This window comes from Moschus berezovskii, chromosome 10, assembly GCF_049115385.1.
Source record: "Moschus berezovskii isolate FMDL1 chromosome 10, NW_MosBer_1.0, whole genome shotgun sequence".
NCBI lineage: Eukaryota > Metazoa > Chordata > Mammalia > Artiodactyla > Moschidae > Moschus > Moschus berezovskii.
In genome coordinates, this window is record NC_142469.1 from 55,236,076 (window position 1) to 55,254,642 (window position 18,567).

The 18,567-nt window shown below is 35.1% G+C and overlaps 1 protein-coding gene across 2 annotated transcripts in view; it reads left to right on the top strand.

Annotated features, from left to right (window-relative positions):
- ASCC3 (activating signal cointegrator 1 complex subunit 3) overlaps window positions 1-18,567 on the top strand; it is a 352,215-nt gene that overhangs the window by 272,897 nt on the left and 60,751 nt on the right. For both annotated transcript variants that reach the window (XM_088840691.1, XM_088840692.1), the window contains 2 exons: window positions 1,042-1,153; window positions 1,347-1,481. In XM_088840691.1, the coding sequence (XP_088696817.1) occupies window positions 1,042-1,153; window positions 1,347-1,481 (247 nt within the window). The remainder of the gene's footprint in view (window positions 1-1,041; window positions 1,154-1,346; window positions 1,482-18,567) is intronic.

An 18,567-nucleotide genomic window follows, 5' to 3' on the forward strand; every position in this document is an offset into this window, starting at 1 on the left:
AAAGAAAATCACCATACTTGGCAGGCCTTAAGGCCTCTCCCATTTGAGATTGTTAACACTTTCTTCCCCAGGCTCTGACTACCCCCTTCCTGCTGCTGCTGCTGCTAAGTCGCTTTAGTCATGTCCGACTCTGCGAACCCTTCCTAGTCCTGTACAGATGTTAAACATTCTTGCTGGGGTTTCAGTATTGACAGTCTGTTCTCTGAGGCTTACGTCCTTGATTTGGATAGAGGTAGAGCATGTAATTCTCCACGCTGACTAGGGAACAGGATTCACCCAGCAGTAATTCAGCGGTCTGCCATGACTGTGGGGATGGTTCCTCACCTCTTGGATCTTTTCCCAGGCACAGATTCCTAGTAATCTTAGGGATTTGCCAAAAACCTCTTGGAGTTACAGGGAAGAGCATTAAGGTGAATTGCATGTCCTTAAGTTTTTACGTAGAAGATATATAGAGCTGAACCTGTATGTTTTCTGTATAGGTAAGCATAGTTAGAATGCTTTTTTGTTAGCCTGAAGATGTTCCTTCTAATCTTGAGAATTGTCTTAATCTTTAGAATATTCCTTAAAGGAACAACAATTGACTAAATTTCATAAAAGAACTTATCTACTACCCAAATCAATAGTTATTTGAGTTTTTTTAATGTTACTGCGGATGAGTTTTACACATAAAAAGGAATTACATGTTTATATGTAATAAGCTTCTTGCCGCTTCTGAATCTAGTATATATAGATTTAGTTTGCTGTAGATGCGTAAACTGAAATAGTTTTAATGCTGGAAAATTAGTGTCTTTTTAATGTGTTGCTGAATTTTTTCTGCTTATCCTTCATATTTTGAATGTATTGCCATTCTTCATTAGTATCAATAAACTCTAGTGGGAGGATTTTGATCTGTAAGGGAGAAATGACTATTGCAGTTGCTTTATTTCTTTGATTTGCTATAAATGGATATTTTTTTAATTCTGAAAAGAACAAGGTGAAATTGAAGTGACAGTTTTAATAGGAAATATTTTGAAACAAATAATGACCTTGCTTGTTTTCCAGCTACTACAATTTGAGTGATGTGAGCCATGATTCTGTGAACAAGTTTCTGTCCAATCTGGTTGAGAAGTCTCTGGTTGAATTGGAACATTCCTATTGTATTGAAATTGGAGAGGTACGACTGGGTCATATACATTCCAATTGAAAAGATTGCCCAGCTTCCTAACAATAGGGCTTTTGCTAATGATAGTCAAAAACTGTAATGAAATGTTGCAATAGCAACATGCAGTATGAATTATTAATATTATGAATATATTTACTTCTGTTGTACTTTCTGTTTACATTACTTTATCTTTCTTCTGAAATAGGATAATCGGAGCATTGAGCCTCTGACATATGGCCGCATTGCCTCTTATTACTATTTGAAGCACCAAACAGTTAAAATGTTCAAGGAGCGTTTGAAACCTGAATGTGGGACTGAAGAATTGCTTTCAATTCTAAGTGTGAGTTTCATATTATTGCATTGTTTTTAATATAAAGGGGTTATATTTTATATATGTTATACCTTCTCTTTTAATTTGGGTCTTAAACTGTTGCCTTCTAGTTCCTCTTGAAATTTGGTAGAAACTTTATGAAGTTTGTTCCTCTGTCAAAGAAGATCACTACAAAGCAATATATCTGGGCCAAATTCCCCATGGATAAGATGACCACGTAATTTATCATCCAAACTTGAGTCAGCCTGAGAATGGAATCTGGCACTATTAATATTTAAGCCAGGATAATAGTTATAAACTGGGCTGTCCTCAGCAGCCAGGTGATTACCCTATCCTTCAGTGTAATAAGCTTTGTGAATTATAGTTGAAAGCTTTTCTTATTGCTTTTTTGAGGAATTCTGTGGAATCCATGATATTGCTGAAGTTTTTTAACATAAAGATCCACTTGATTAAGTTCTCTTAGAATTAATGCCAAAAAAGTTAATCCCCCCTTCCAAGAAAAAAATATACAGTCAGCTTTATCACATGGTAAAAAATTATACTCTGCTTATTTTGGTTTTTTTCCAAGAAGCTGTAAACTGAATTTAATATTGAAGTTAAAATTACTATTAGCAGTATCTTCTTTGCTTCTTTCCTGCATATTATATATGTATTATTTTTTTCTTTGTTGAGTTTATGTATAATAATTTACCATAAAACTTTGTTGGCGTTATTAGTTGGCATCCAGGAGATAGTGAAGGATAGGGAAACCTGGCGTGCTGCAGGTCATGTGGTCACAAAGAGTTGGACACAACTTAGTGGTTGAACAGCAGCAGCAAATATTGTATTTTACCCCTCAGGTATGTTGGTACTTTTTAAAAAAATTAAGACCCCTTGGACTATAATGTCTTTAAGGCCCTTCTGTTATAAAGTCACTGCGTCTGCTGTAGTTCACTTACTTATTAGCTTTTTTCCTACCTTTCCTATTGTTTTATCATTCTCAATAGGCGTCAGTATCCTCACAATTTTCCAATTTTTCAGTGTTTTCCCTTTGAGAATCTAGTGTATAGCTTTCGTGTGTGTTATAGGACCACATACAATGTAATGAGTCAGAAAATATTTGTTAACGAATTGATGGATGGGTGGATGGATCCTGTATAAATCCGTTTCCTATTGTTTGCTCTATAGAAATGAGAGGAGGATTAAAGTATATGAGACAGCTATCAAAAATTATTTTTTGTCAAATTAACTCATTTCTGAGATGAGAGTATTTTTTAATTAAGAATTTCTTTTAGATTTCTAAGAATGAGATTTTATCATTTTCTAGATTCATAAAAACAAGATTAGGGGAAAGACAGGAAAATAATGATTAATTTCAGCAAGCATCTTAAACTAGTATCTGTTAGATTTAAGAATATAATATTTCTTTCATATTTACCTACGTTGATGTGTTTGCCTAATTTAGTACTTTAAAATTTCTTCAGTTCAGTTCAGTCGCTCACTCCTGTCCGACTCCACAAAGCCATGAATCGCAGCACACCAGGCCTCCCTGTCCATCACCAACTCCTGGAGTTTACCCAAACTCGTGTCCATCGAGTCAGTGATGCCATCCAGCCATCTCATCCTCTGTCGTCCCCTTCTCCTCCTGCCCCCAATCCCTCCCACCGTCAGGGTCTTTTCCAATGAGTCAACTCTTCACATGAGGTGGCCAAAGTATTGGAGTTTCAGCTTCAGCATCAGTCCTTCCAATGAACACCCAGGACTGATCTCCTTTAGAATGGACTGGTTGGATCTCCTTGCAGTCCAGGGGACTCTCAAGAGTCTTCTCCAACACCACAGTTCAAAGGCATCAATTCTTCAGCGCTCAGCTTTCTTTACAGTCCAACTCTCACATCCATACATGACCACTGGAAAAACCATAGCCTTGACCAGATGGACCTTTGTTGGCAAAGTAATGTCTCTACTTTTTAATATGATAACACCTTTGAGCACTTTTCATGTGCCAGACACTATTCTAAGAACTTCACACTGATAAACATTTAATCCTAACAGCAGTCACTAATTTGATACTGATAAAATACCATTATTATTCATGTTTTAAGGATTAACCAACTTGTCCAAGGTTGCACATCCAGTGAGTAGTTTGCAGTTTAGCACCTTAGTATAAGTTCTTAACCACTACCCTTTTCTGCCTCTCCTCTGTGTGTGTGTGTGTGTGTGTGTGTCTCACACACACACACACACAGAATAAGGTGGAAAATACTGAGGTGGGAGGTCTAAAGTATAATATATCATGTTAAGACTGGGTACATATTGTTTTTGCAAAGGTTTGTGAATACCATATATCTATTACATTCTGTATCCTCTTCCACCCACTATTAGTGCATGCATGCTTAGTTGCTTCAGTTGTATCCACCAGTTTGCGACCCCATGGACTGTAGCCTGCCAGATTGCTCTGTCTATGGGATTCTTCAGGCAAGATTACTGGAGTGGGTTGACATGCCCTCCTCCAGGAGATCTTCCTGATCCAGGGATCAAACCCCCTACTACAGAAGCCCACAAATGTATATAGTACCAAGGGAATTCAATCGTTTTTCTCTTTTGTCTTTTACATAAAAAGACATTGATCAGAACAAGTGGTCTGTTCACATCCTTTTAGCATCCTTTTTCTTTCTAGTATCACACTGCCTAAAATGACCTATGCTAATCTCTTGGTATAGCTTTATTAAAATAGAGTCAGCTCTTTTGTGAATAATAAGAAAAACGAATCATCTGCAAATATATTTAAAGTAAACTACAGTATATTTACGTAGATATTATTCAGCAAACCCCCTTAATGATTTCCACAGCAACAATGATATAATGTCTTCATCCTATGGTGTTTGATCCAGGAAACTCTCAGCGTCTGCTCAGTAGTATCTAACTAAGTCTGTGATATTTAAGTGAGCCCTCTTTTTGAGTGAAGATGTTGGAGCATTAGGAGTGTAGGACTCAAATGTAGGAGAAGGAGATCTGTAGGTACCGTTTTTTGCTACTTTCTTGTTTAGAAACTATTCTCTATGTACATGAGAACATAAGTATAACTAACAGAAAAACATTAAATAATAAAGCAGGATTGTGTTTGAAGTAATTATAGTGCAATTTCTAGAAATCATTCTTTCAGTGAGAAGTATTTTTAAATGTTATTTTCTGTCCACACCAGAGATTTGTAAGTGAGTCTCAACATAGCTTCATTATCATCTCTGCTCTCACTTCCAAAACTGCATATTAATCTCCTTGTGGTTTGGAAACAAGGAGAAAGAAGTGGTCAAGCAGGAGTTATCGAGGAGGGTATGACAAACCCAGGAAGGCAAGAAAAACTGCGTGTGTGAAAGTCCTGTTGTCCACCAGCATTGTTTTTGTTTTTATAGTGTTTAATAATGTCTCCTTATGTTTTTGAACAACACAGTATTGTAATTTATTTGCTGTCAGCATCTCCTTTTACTTAGATACAGTCACTGATGTTTCTAAAGTCATTTTCAAGCTTTCTTATTTTTAAAATTTAATTATTTTTAAGAGGAATTTTTAGTATTCCTGAAAAGATCACAACTGAAAAGCTTCTATTCTCTTGGGCATTACTTTGAATTCACTATAACATTTTCATTAGTTTTAACTTTGGCAGTGCATAAAGTTTTCTCATTTTTTAGGCTACATATTTAACTTTCAGTTAAATTACATGCAGAAATTATGTTCATTAAGATTTTTATTTTAGGTGTTCTAATTATGTTCCAATGTGATTGTTGTTGGTGCAGAGAAAACAAACTAGAAGGTAACAATAGAATGAGAAAAGAATATTAAAATATTCATTGACTTTTACCAGGCACTTAAAATCACATGAACCCTGATATCTCAGTTGGTAAAATATCTACCTGCAATGCAGGAGACCCTGGTTCAATTCCTGGGTCAAGAAGATCTGCTGGAGAAGGGACAGGCTACCCACTCCAGTATTCTTGGGCTTCCCTTATGGCTCAGCTGGTAAAGAATCTGCCTGCAATGCAGGAGACCTGGTTCGATCCCTGGGTTGGGAAAATCCCCTGAAGAAGGGAAAGACTACCCACTCCACTATTCTGTCCTGGAGAATTCCATGAACTGTATAGTTCATGGGGTTGCAAAGAGTTGGACACGACTGAGAAACTTTCATTTCTGGAAAAGGGAATTGCAGTCCACTCCAGCATTCTTGCCTAGAGAATTCTACAGACAGAGGAGCCTGGTGGGCTGCAGTCCATGGGAACACACAGAGCAACTACATTTTCACACTTTCACAATTTTATTGCCAGTAGTTTTTCTTTCAAAACTAAAAAGAGAAAGCCATAGGATCAGGTCATTTCGTGGTATGCTTCCTTTCACAGTGTTTTTGGCCCTTAAAATTTCCCTCTACCACAATGTTCCATAGCAAAAAGTCATCAGGTTTGGTTAAAAAAAATCCCTAACATTAGGCACATGGGTACCCTGACTTCTGAATTCTGTCCTTTTTGTCCTTTTCCTCTGTCAGTAGGCTGGTTAGGATCAGCCTGGTATTTTGCAGAATAGCATTTACTGTATTGACAATATCACCCTTTTGACAAAGGATGAGTTTAAAGATGAAAAATAAACTCTTCTAAATAGTAAAGAGCTAAGCTAAATGAAATTAAATATTTTAAGCACGTGATGAAGTATGTATAATTTGGATGTTTATCTTTAGTATTTTACTGTATTCGAGTCCATATTAAATTTCATCAGTCACATTTCTACCCACAGACTATGTATTGATTCATCCAAAAAATACTTACTTTATGCCTATAATGTATAAGGCTCTTTCTAGGTGCATGAGATAGAATAGTGAACATTAGTGACAAACTCTGTCTGTGTGTGTGTATTAATGCACAGATAAACTATGGGCATGGTAATAAACTATGAAAGACTTACGTGTTGCTCCTGACTGAGGTCCCCAGCACAATGTGATACTCCAAGAATCACAGCAAAATATTGTCCACCATGAAAAAGAGTCTCTAAAAACAAAATAGGATATGGTATTCTGTGCATAAGATTTGCTATATACATTTCTGCTGGCGCCACATCAAAAGAACACCATGGATAAAGTTTGAATGGGCCCAGGAGAGCTGCTCCAATGATGGAAAGTATATGACTGGAGCATTTCAGTCTAAAGAGGTATAAAGGCTTTGAATCAGTTAACAGATATTAAAATCATGAACTGTAAGAATAGATTGTGAACACAGGTAACTTTCATAATTAATAGGAAGCTCCATCTGATCCTGCAGGTAATAAACTCAGAGAATTTATTACTTCACTTGACAAATATAATGTAGGCCAAAAATATATAGATTCAAAAAGGACTAGAAAATATTTACAAATGATGAAACTACTAACAGAACTAAAAGAGAAGGTGGAATTGTGCATACCATATTTGGTGTGGTAGATGCTGATCATTCTGTTTCAGAACAGAAGAGGCAAGGATGAGGCTTAGATGAAAATGTATCATCTAGATGGTATTTTTCTCTGGGTTCACCAGATACTTGGACTATTTTTTATCCTTCAGAATATATGGAGGAAATGAGGTGGTATTTGTTTCTCTGAATTTGGCAGTCTGTTACACTCTCAAGAACTAATTCCTGTTAATTATAACTTCATTAAATATAAATCTTTTGTTTTAGTCAACACCTAAAAAGAAAACACATTCCCACTAAAGTTTTTTTCTCTACTAACACCTCTTGAAAATTCCGTTTTCACTTATCTTTTTCCTAAGAAATTGAGCTGTTTTCTGGCTTACATTTTTAGATGTCATTGTCTTTTTTTTTTTTTTGTCTTTAAATGATAGTAAAACATTCTATAAAGAGTAAAGATAGTAAAAATAGTAAAATAATCTAGGTGTGAAACTGAAGATTATATTGAGACTTTCTTTTCACTTATTCTGTGATAGCAGCACATTTATTTGAATCTTGTCGTTTCAATATATTCATTAAACAATTATAACAACTACTTTTTATGAAGCGCCTACAACATGCCAGGCATTTAATATACACTATTTATAATACTCAGATACTTCATGGAAAATGTTAATATTTTGTAGAGAATGCTACTGATGTTTGATGAGGATATTTTAAGTTTTCCCAGGTTTTATATGAAGTAGCTGTTTAGAACTCTTTTCCCTGCTCCTTACTTCCTCTCTTAGACATACTTTATCCTTATTCTATGATTTAATTCCAACTGTAAAAAAATTTTAAGTACTGAAATGTGATGGTAGATACTTTTTAAAAGTCAGTTAAGAAGCAGAATTACTTTTAAAATTATGTGTGACCTTCTAACGTAGACTTATAGGTTTTAAACACAGATGTTAATTACTGGCAAAATAATTATTTCAACATTCCTTATTGAAAGTGTATATTTTAAGTTTTAAGCAGTATGATGCTATTTGGAAAGGTTAGGTACTTTATGAGAACTCCTGCCAAGTTTTTTTCTAACACCATGAATTAATAAGCTTCATAATTAAGGCAGCTGCCTCACACTTCTATTGTTAACCAATGACATTACATCTGTCTTGCTCCATTGATGCCCTCCTCCTACTTACTGAAGCATTTAGCAGTTTTGGCAACAGGGATTACATGGCATGGAGTAAGTAGTCTAATTAGATATAAGTGAAAATCCTGAGGGAAAAGGACCTTTGAAAAGTAATTTGAAGAATCTCTTAATGATGTTGGCACTGACAGCCAAGTAGAGTAGAAAATGCCTGTCATCATGGCAAATAATGGATTGTGATTTGATACGTGCAGTGGAGTTTTAGGAGTCTGTTTTAACAGAGTAATCGAATGAAGAGATTTCAAAGTTAGGGGAAATTTGAGTGAATTTTTCATAATATGCTTGCTATAGTATTAATAGTTTTGAAAGAAAGCAAAATATGCCCCAAATGTATTCTGATCTAAATGAAATGAATGAATTTATTTACAAAACAGAAACAGACTTAACAGATATCAAACACAAGCATAAGGTTACCAAAGAGGAAACATGGCGGGGAGGGATCAATCAGGAGCTTGAGATGAACCTACACACACTACTGTGTAAAAGATAGATAACCAACAAACAGCTACTGTAAAACACAAGGACATCTACTCAGTATTCTGTGATAACTTATATGAGAAAAGAATCTTAAAAAAGAATGAATTATATGTATATGTATAACTGAATCATCTTGCTGTATACCTGAAAGTAACACGTTTTAAATTTTCAATAGATTGTTTTTAAAAAGATATACTCAGTTGTTAAGGTTCTAGTGTCTACACTGAGAAATGAGATTATATATCAAATATCCAATTTGAAAACTTGTGAGATTCTCATTTTTCCAAGAAGCCTTGGATATTGACTAAAATTATGGGCTTCATGTGTTAATGTAAAATTGAACCATTCCAAATTTAGGAAATCGCCAAAGTGATAAAATTTTGATATATTAATAAATTTCCAGGTTCGACAGTTCTCTGCACTGCTTTCTTTAAAAACATACTGGTTCTTTCTTTGCCCATATAGAGAAGATTTTCAGTAATACAACATGTTTAATGTTTAAATTTTGTTCTCCTTGGGACACAACCACAAATCTTTTGGTTGAAAATTACAAATGTATCTTTCTTAAACGTAGACTTGGAAAAATGAACAAGAGTTTTTTTCCTAAGGAAGAAGTTTTATTTTTTTATTTTTTTTAGTTTTTATTTAATAAATGGTACAAATCACAATGCCATAAACATTAACAGTTAAAATTTCACCAAATGAAAAAAATACTATAGAATACACAGTTGCAAAAGGCTACATTAAGTTATTTTACAGCTGCCTCAAGGAAGAAGTTTTAAATGTGATAAATAAAAAGGACAAGCTCTATATGAACACCATTGGTAAGGAACTGCACGTGTAAAATTAAAGAGTTCATTAAAGGAAAAATGAAAGGGAGGAGAGGTTAACTGAGTAACAGTGAACATCACCAACCTCATGGCCTTCCATTTCCAAATAACCTCCTGACAATCACAGGATCCCATCTGCTACTCTTTATCATCCTAGTGGGGAAACCTAATGGGATATCTTCCAGGGTTCGTAAGGAGAGCTTCCCTAACCCTCAGTCTGGGGAGCTGGTTGGCATCTTTGGGAGAGGCGCAGATGGCAGATGTCGTTTTAAAAAAAAAAAAGGTATCTTTCTACTTCTCTTGGTCTCTTTCCCTTGAGACAGTTCCTATTCTCTGTTATTTCCTTAGCTTCTTCCTAGCTTTCCACACTTACAAGGTTTCTCAGATCAGAAAAAACTGAAGTAAAGTTTTCCTGGTGAAAACTTGCATTTCTCAGATAGATCTGTTGTGATGTAGTAGATTCCTCTAACGATTTTTAAGCTAATGTTCTGATGAGCCTAAAATGTATTTGTAATATTACCTGAAATTTGACCTGTTTTACATTTTTTTATACTTTTTTTTTCCAAGTTACTCTTTGGCTTTCAGTTATTCTCTCCCACAGAATAACAACTAACAATTCCTGGAATTCCAAATGTTGGTGAGTAAATAGGGTTGTTAACTAATAAATGAGTTTAAATACCAAAGTATGAATAGCTTTAATATTTCTTTCATTATCACCAAGTTTAACTTTCTCGTGTTTTCATAAATCAGAGACCCAGTTTTACTCAAGATGACAGAAATCTATATGGAAAAAAATAATACAAAAACTGTTCCCAAAGGGCAGAACTGAAATGAGAATTCTTATCCCCCAGCAACCTTTTAAATGTCCTTCTTTTTTTCCCCTTTGCTGGGTTTTGTATTGAGCACTTTCTTTTTCATCTTCATGAATCTTATTTTGCCCTTTTATTTAAATTTACAAAGCAAGACATATAAAAAAAATAATAATTTAGTCGCTCAGCCGTGTCCAACTCTTTGTGACCCTATGGGCTGTAGCCCTCCAGGCTCCTCTCTCCATTGAATTCTCCAAGCAAGAATACTGGGGTGGGTAGCCATTCCCTTCTCCAGGGATCTTCCCAACCCAGGGATCAAACCTGGGTCTTCTGCATTGCAGGCAGATTCTTTTACCTTCTGAGCCATGAGGAAAGCCCAAGGTATATAAAAAGGTGAGGGTGTGTGTGTGTGTGTATATATATATATATATATATATGTAATTGCATATATACTTATTATTATACATATAATATTATAATTACATATATATGTAATTTTTAAGGTATTAAAAATTCATGTACCATTAACCTTCTCATCCTAAGCTTGTCTATAAAAAACACTTCTGATTTGTCAACAATAATTAAGATTTTCAAAGTGTTCTAGCCAATACTCAGCACTCTTGGGGGAATACCAAGGAAATAGAAGACAGAGCTATGTCTTTTAAGGATATTTGTACTAGAGCCCAAAGAACCTAATAAAAACAAAGGAATAGGCTTGTGCCGAGTATGTCTGCCTCTGCTGCTGGGGCTGCGCCAAATAGTTTTGTCTCTGCACAGAAGGTGTTCAGTCCTGCCTATGGCATTCATGGCAGAAGAGTTGCTGACATTGTCCTCAAAAGTTCAAGTTACTAGCCTGGCGTAGGAGCAAGATTGGATCACCAAGCTCCTGGGGGTCATGTTAAAAGCATTTGCAAAAGGAGATTTTACTTAGACATTTTTTAAATTACAAATAAAATCTTGAGTGGTTTCATGTAAATTAAGTCATATTTATAAAACTCCAGGGTAGCCTGCTTTTCAGGGAACCCTATCATTGAATCACTTGGCAAAGTAAATCATTGTTAATTTGGTTTTGAATATAGATTTGTTTATCATTGGTAGTAACTCGCTGCTTAACTTAATGATATCGTAACTAGAATTGTCAGTACACATGCAATGACATTGGGAAATGAAAATGAGATTGAAGATTATTGTCTATCCGAGGATAAAATCTCTTCCCTAAATTCTAACCATTTGTCACTTCATTCTACTTTGAGTAAGTCGAGCATTGTTTAGACTATAAAAATAAATGAAAAATAAATAGAAACTTTAATAATGAATAAAACATTTTAAAATATAATTTCCATATGCTAGAAATTGGTTTCGGTTCATAATGTTTCCAATTTTATCCCAGTAAAATGTTAGTACTCTGAAATTATGTTTAGGGTTTCATTGGTCCAGCAGGTGGAGCAGTTCAAAAACCTGTGCTAGCTCCATCCTCAATTAATAGTGTTGATTAGGTTCATGGTTCCTGTCCTAAATATCTTCCCAAAAGAAATAATGCTGAAGTATTGCCTTTTATTTTCACAAAGCAGCCAAGTAGGTAAATAAGTGTGATCATTCCCAATACTTAAAGCCCACTAAATATACTTTATTTAGTATCTGTATTATTTAGTATACTGTGTTATGTGTACAATATCATTTTCTGTGTAATAGAGCAAAAGAAAAATTAAACATTCTAAAGAAAAATTAAATATCCTTCCCAACCCCCATTAATATAATTCAGAGTCCTTTGGTATTACATTGTTTTGGAAACATGGAATTTTTAAAAAGTGACCATAGAAATACTCCTCGGTGTAGGGAGAGATATACAGCTCATTACGTTATCATTACGTTAACTAACATGCCAGACTTACTCTTTATGTAATAATATAGAGAAACACAATAGAAACACTATGCGCTTTAAAAAATAATTTTAAACTGTGTTAACACAGCTTCAGATAAACTTCTTATAAACTCTATTTATAAAAATAGTGTGTTAAAGTATATCCTAATGTGTGATACGGGCTTCCCTGGTGGCTCAGAGGTTAAAGCGTCTGCCTCCAATGCGGGAGACCGGGGTTCGATCCCTGGGTCAGGAAGATCCCCTGGAGAAGGAAATGGTAACACACTCCAGTATTCATGCCTGGAGAATCCCATGGACGGAGAAGCCTGGTAGGCTACAGTCCACGTGGTCGCATAGAGTCGGACACGACCGAGCGACGGAACGGAACGGAATGTGTGATACAACTTAAGAGCAAGTTGTTACAGTAGCCATCTTCTTATTTTATTGAATCTTGTTTTATAGAAAATATTGCTTTTGTAAGTTTGAGAGGATTCTTAAGAGGCTTCCCTGGTGGCTCAGATGGTAAAGTGTCTGCCTGCAATGCAGGAAACCTGGGTTCGATCCTTGGGTTGGGAAGATCCCCTGGAGAAGGAAATGGCAACCCACTCCAGTATTCTAGCCTGGAAAATCTCATGGACGGAGGAGCCTGGTGGGCTACAGTCCATGGAGTCGCAAAGAGTCGGACATGACTGAGCGACTTCACTTCACTTAATGAAAACAGTACAGTTATCCTTTTTTTATTTGTTTGTTAATTCTGGCCATATTTCTTTATACTTAACAACTAATAAATTGTTCTGTCATCTCATTGGTTGTCATCAGACCTCTACTGGCCCTCCTACATTAGCCATTATTTAGTCTGTGGCTCAGCGGTAAAGAATTACCTGTTGATGCAGGAGATGCAGGTTTGATCCCTGGGTTGGGAAGATCCCCTGGAGAAGGAAATGTCAACCCACTCCAGTATCTTGCCTGGGATATCCCATGGACAGAGGAGTCTAGGGTCACAAAAAGAGTCGGACAGGACTTAGCAACAAAACAACAAGAGATTTATATATCCTGGTCACGTCTCAAAAGACAGTTTCTCGTCCATTAATTCTTCCCAATTGTTCTTTTTATACTCATTGTATTTTAAAGAAAAGAACCTATAGTTCAATTAAAGAGTGATTCCATAACTGTGACTTTTGTGGTATCACCTCCATAAGTATCTCATGGAATTATTGGGGAGATTAAATTAGTTAATATAGGCAAAGAAAAGAACAGTGCTCATCTGCTCATCTGCAGTACTTAGTGTTAGCTAGTCTTATATTTAGTCATATTTACTGAGTATACACTATGCTCCAGGCATGGAGTATACTACAGCACACTAGGCTGATGAAGTTCCAATAATTTGGGAACTTCATAATGAGATTAGCAAACAAACAAGTTAACAAATAAACATATAAATTCAAAAGTGTATAAATGAGATTTTTTTTTTTAATTAAGGCAGGATTCTGAAGATAATAGAGAAGCCTGTTCTTCATAGAACAATTGAGGAAAACTTTTCTGAGCACATGATATTTGAACAGCCAACTGAGTGACATGGAAGAAAACTCATGAGAAAGCCTTGGGGAAAAAATTCTAGGCAAAGGGAATAGCAAATGGAAAGGTCACGAGCTGCTTGTCAGGGAACAACAGGAAAGCCTGGTTGGCACGAGTGGGCAGGGCAGGGCTGAGGTGTCTTTGGCCTGGCTGAGGAGTTTGGAGTTTATCTCAAGTGTTAAGAGAAGCCATTGGAAGAATTTTGATCAAAAGAGTGATATGACATTATTATCAGATTGGCCAAAAGGTTCATTTGTTTTTTTCTGTAAGATGTTCCTTTTTTTTTTTTCTTAAGGAACACATGCTAACTTCATTTGAAAGATCTTGGCATTCTTGATCACAGTGTCATTTTCTGAGTTTTCACTCCTAGATTATTCTGCCCCTATTCCCTTGTTCCCTCTACCTTTCTCCCCAGGTTAATGTTTTACTCCAGGCCATGGCTCTAGGTTTTAGCATTCCATGGGGGAATGGCAAAGTCTGTAAAAGTAATGATTCCCCACTGCCACATTATCCTACCTCCAAAGCAAAAAGCACTGTGGTTCTTTAATGAAACATTACCCTGGCTTCCAGACCAATGTCTGTGCTCCTAAGAGCACTCATCTATTCATAGTTGTTAAAAACCACTTAGTAATTAGAAGAAATCATAAAGTAATTATGATTCGTAATAGTGATTATGGCTGGGTGATTACTCCTTCACTAAGATGCTTTGCAAATGGATTAGCACTTCTTTGAATTAGGAGCTTTGGCTTGAAATCTGTGAGGAGGCTATATTGGTAAGAAAAAATGCCCTTTCTTTTGGGACTAAGCAGAAAGCTGTAAAACAGCCAGGAAGCCACTGGAACCTGGCTGACAGAAAAATCAGGCAAACCAAATTGGCTGTTTTATTAAGGGTATATTCATCTGAAAAAATTTTGTTCATTCAATTGCAGTTAAAGCTGTGGTCAATTTAATATATTAATAGTTCGTTAGTAATGCCAGCTCTCAATTGGGCTATGATATATAGTAGTTTCTCTTCCTGAATAATTAGGTAAATACCACATTGCTTAATATCAAGCTTGGGAAATGGGACCATATTAAAGTCTCGGTACTTGCTAAATACAGCTTTTCAAAAATTAGCGTTTTTGATCCACAGATAAAGCATTGTTTCATTTTACTTTTTGATGAGGAAATAAATGACCATACCTTTTATTTTTCTGCACTTTTCTAATCTCTTCCTTCCTCTACTTCAGTTTCTTCTTTGCCTTCCTTACTAGCTATACTTTCTCTTGCTTGTTCTTCATTTTCTCTTATCTGGAAGCTTTTCTGTTCTATGCCTGTTACTGTCCTACAGATATTCTTAAATACACATTTTCAACAAGTATTTATATGGCACCTACTGTGTTAGGTGCAAGAGGACAATGATAATGAGGATGCGGTCCCTGCTTTCAAGAAAGGAAGAAGCCTATGTCTAAGAAGTAATTCTAGTTTGATATTAACTATTTTAAAAGTGTAAGCTGTACCAGCATGTCGAGAGTATGCTGAAAGTCTGGTTATTAAGAACATGAGCTTTAGAGTCACACAGACCTGTCTCTGTCATTTTCTAACTGTGTGACCTTGGGTTAGTCACTTAATCTCTCCAAGCTCCATGCTCCTCTGTAAAATGAAGAAGATTAAATAAAAGAATATGTGTAAAGCTTTAATCAATACATTACCTGCCATATGGTAATCATTCATACCTATTATTGCTAGTTTTCATTAATAATAATATTTTAATACTGATAAGTTCTAGTAATTGATTTATTATAATTTACATAAACCATAGCTATATAGAATAAATACCATTATTCTCTCCTATTCAAAAACGCCTTATAAGGGACTTCCCTGGTGGTCCGGTGGTTGAGGATCTGCCTGCCAATGCAGGGGACACATGTTCAATCCCTGGTCCAGGAAGATTCCACATACCACAGGGCAACTAAGCACTTTTACTGCAACTACTGAAGCCCATGCACTCTAGGACCCTCACACCTAGAGGGTTTTTCCATAAGAAAAACCACCATGATGAGAAGCCCCGCTTACTGCAACTGGAGAAAGCCCATGCACAGCAATGAAGACCCAACACAGCCAAAATAAATGAATACATAAAATAAAGCTAAAACCTTATAGTATTAATTCTGATTCCTTACCGTACCATATGATACTCTTCAGAGCCTAGCTCCAGTACAGACTGGAGTAAAAGTAGCCTCCATCTTCAGCTGTGCCTCGCCTTTCTCCCTTTAGCCTCTCTGTGGAGCTCTTGCTGCTCCATATGCCTAGTATGCCTCCCTCCCCACCTCAGCCAGGATAGTTTTCACACATTGGTCAAGACCAGCTCACTTAATCTGTGTGACGCACTAACCAAATACAAAGAAAGCACCATAAAATCATTAGTTAAGGGTGTGTTTATTCAACAGACATTGTTGGGTAAATTATATGACATTTTGAAAAAATATTCATTCGATTCTGACTTCATAGCACATACCAGAATAAAATTCAGATTAAGGATTAAAGCCAAGAATAATGTTTAAATTTCAAAGAGGGAGAGGAGAAGAAGCAAAAGGTGTAAAGGAATTGAAGAAATTATAAAAGAAAATGAATGGATTTACCTACATAAACTATAAAATATATTCATGTCTATATAAAATTTTTAAAGCATTAATATTTGTCATCATCTTTAATTATATTAAAAGAGTAATATATTTTAATTTTTCAAATCAAAATAAATTGAAAAAAGCAACCACTATGACTCCAATTATAAAATGAGAAGTAGGCATTAAATAACAACTTGGAGAAAAATAAATTCAGTCTTAACAAAATTTTTTAAAACCCCTCAGACTTCTCAGTGATAAGAAAATACTAACTGAAACAAAAAACAGCAATCTTTTTAGCCTATTAAATTGTTAGAAATTCAAGAAGGATAATACCCATTGATGGTGAGTGTGCTGTGAGTTGCAACATTCCCAGACACTGCCAAATAGAGTTTTTATTGACTTAAACTTTCTAGAAACAAATTTGATAATATCTATCATAGTTTAAAAAAAAAAGAACTCTTAAAAGTTTATGCTCCATGGCATTGTAATTCCATTTCTAGGAACCTATGAAACAAGGAAACAAGTCAAAATATATGTACACAGATGTTCATCACAGCATTACTTATAGTAGGAAAAAAAAAAACCTGCAAAATTTTTTTTCAAAGATCAATATCTCTTTAAGAATAATTTATAATCACTTGTGCTGAGTTTTTTAAAGAGAAGCAACAGAAAACATGGGTTTTGTTTTGATTTGTTTTCATATATCACTATAGGTGAATTCTTATATGGAGATATTTATAAAGCTTGCCTTGTTATACAATAGAGGATAACTTACTGATTAACTGAATAGCTTTGAAAAGCTCTTTCAAGAAAAATATCTAACTAGTGATTAATAATTCTTAGCAAACTATAGTTTTCCCACTGTGAGGACTAAAATGAATACTTTTATGCTGAACCATTATACATATGGCAGAAGCTTAGAGGAATTTCCTCTCCAGAGATACATTAAAAGCTGAATATCTTTTGATTTCTCAACCCAAAGAAATGGATGTGCCCCATTCTTAAACGTACATGTATTCTAAAAGATCATCATTACTACCAAATAAAATGCATCGAGATGGTCTTTATTACAGTAGTATTATTCATACCATCTGCATTTTATTTTAACATCACATTCTCCTAGAAAAGAACTTCACTTATTTCACAATCTTTTCCAGCTGACAATCCAATAGCGTTTAAGCGTGTCTCAGAGGTTTGATTATGTCAGAAAGTTAGAACTCACTTTGCTTTAAAAACAGAAAACACAATAAGAAAGAACCTGAAAGGCAAGAAAAATTTACAAATATCAGTCTCCTCAGATACATAAATTCTACATGTTCGTATGTTCTAGTCATTTTTGTATGTAATTCAGAAGAATAATGCAGTTTGGCAGAAGCACTATAATCTGTTTTAAGGATTTTAAAGGTTTCCATTGGCAACAGAGAATTGTTCTACATATACTTTTTTCAGCCTGTTTAAAACATAGGTCCTCCATCAAACTCTGTGGGTATTTTCTGTTATTTATTAAACAGTGTCAGCAAATTTGTAAGACAAATGCCAAACAGGTGTCATCTCCTACTGACAGATGAACAAATAAACTGTCTTGCAGAACCAGTGACTGAGCTGGCAGTGTACTGCTCTGCTGGACTGAGAGCACAGAAAGGGTTATAACCTTGAACTTCTTTTACTTTTTTTTTGTCAGTGAAGGAGGAAGAGAAATGAGAGAGGAAAGAATCAGTAAGACATAGAAATATACAGTGAATTCCAAGTAAAATCAGGGAAAAAGGAAAAAAGAGTTAATTATGCTTGAGACCACACTAAAATTGTGTGGATATAGCTTAAAAGCAGAGTGGGCTTTTTTTTCTTTTATTATTATTATAGAATGGAAATATGCTGTGATGATTATTTAAAATATTTTTGTTAATAAAATTTATAAATATATGTCTTATACAGATTTCAGAATTCAAAGAACTTTAATGCCATAGAATACTCTTAGAACTATGCTGAAAAAATGTTTCTTTGATCATTCAGAAGACCTACAAAGATCTTTCGGAGTCTTAAAGCTATCTTTATAAACATCAGTCATTATTACATTATGGATATGTTAAAATGCTAGAGGGCTCATTAAAAAAGAGTTGATAGAGTCCTGATAAACTGAATTTGCTATTTGTAGACCAAAAGCAACGGTTCTTTTGGTTTTAGAGCAGGCATATGTCCACAGATAACCACTACATCAGTGTGTCAGTAAAATAAAGCCAAGTAAAATCAAAGGTTTCTCTGTGTAGCACTTTGTTAGAAACTGATTAAACAGTCTTACTTTTCTCATTGAAGCAAGTAGTTGGCTGCTACATCTGAGAATCTGGAAAT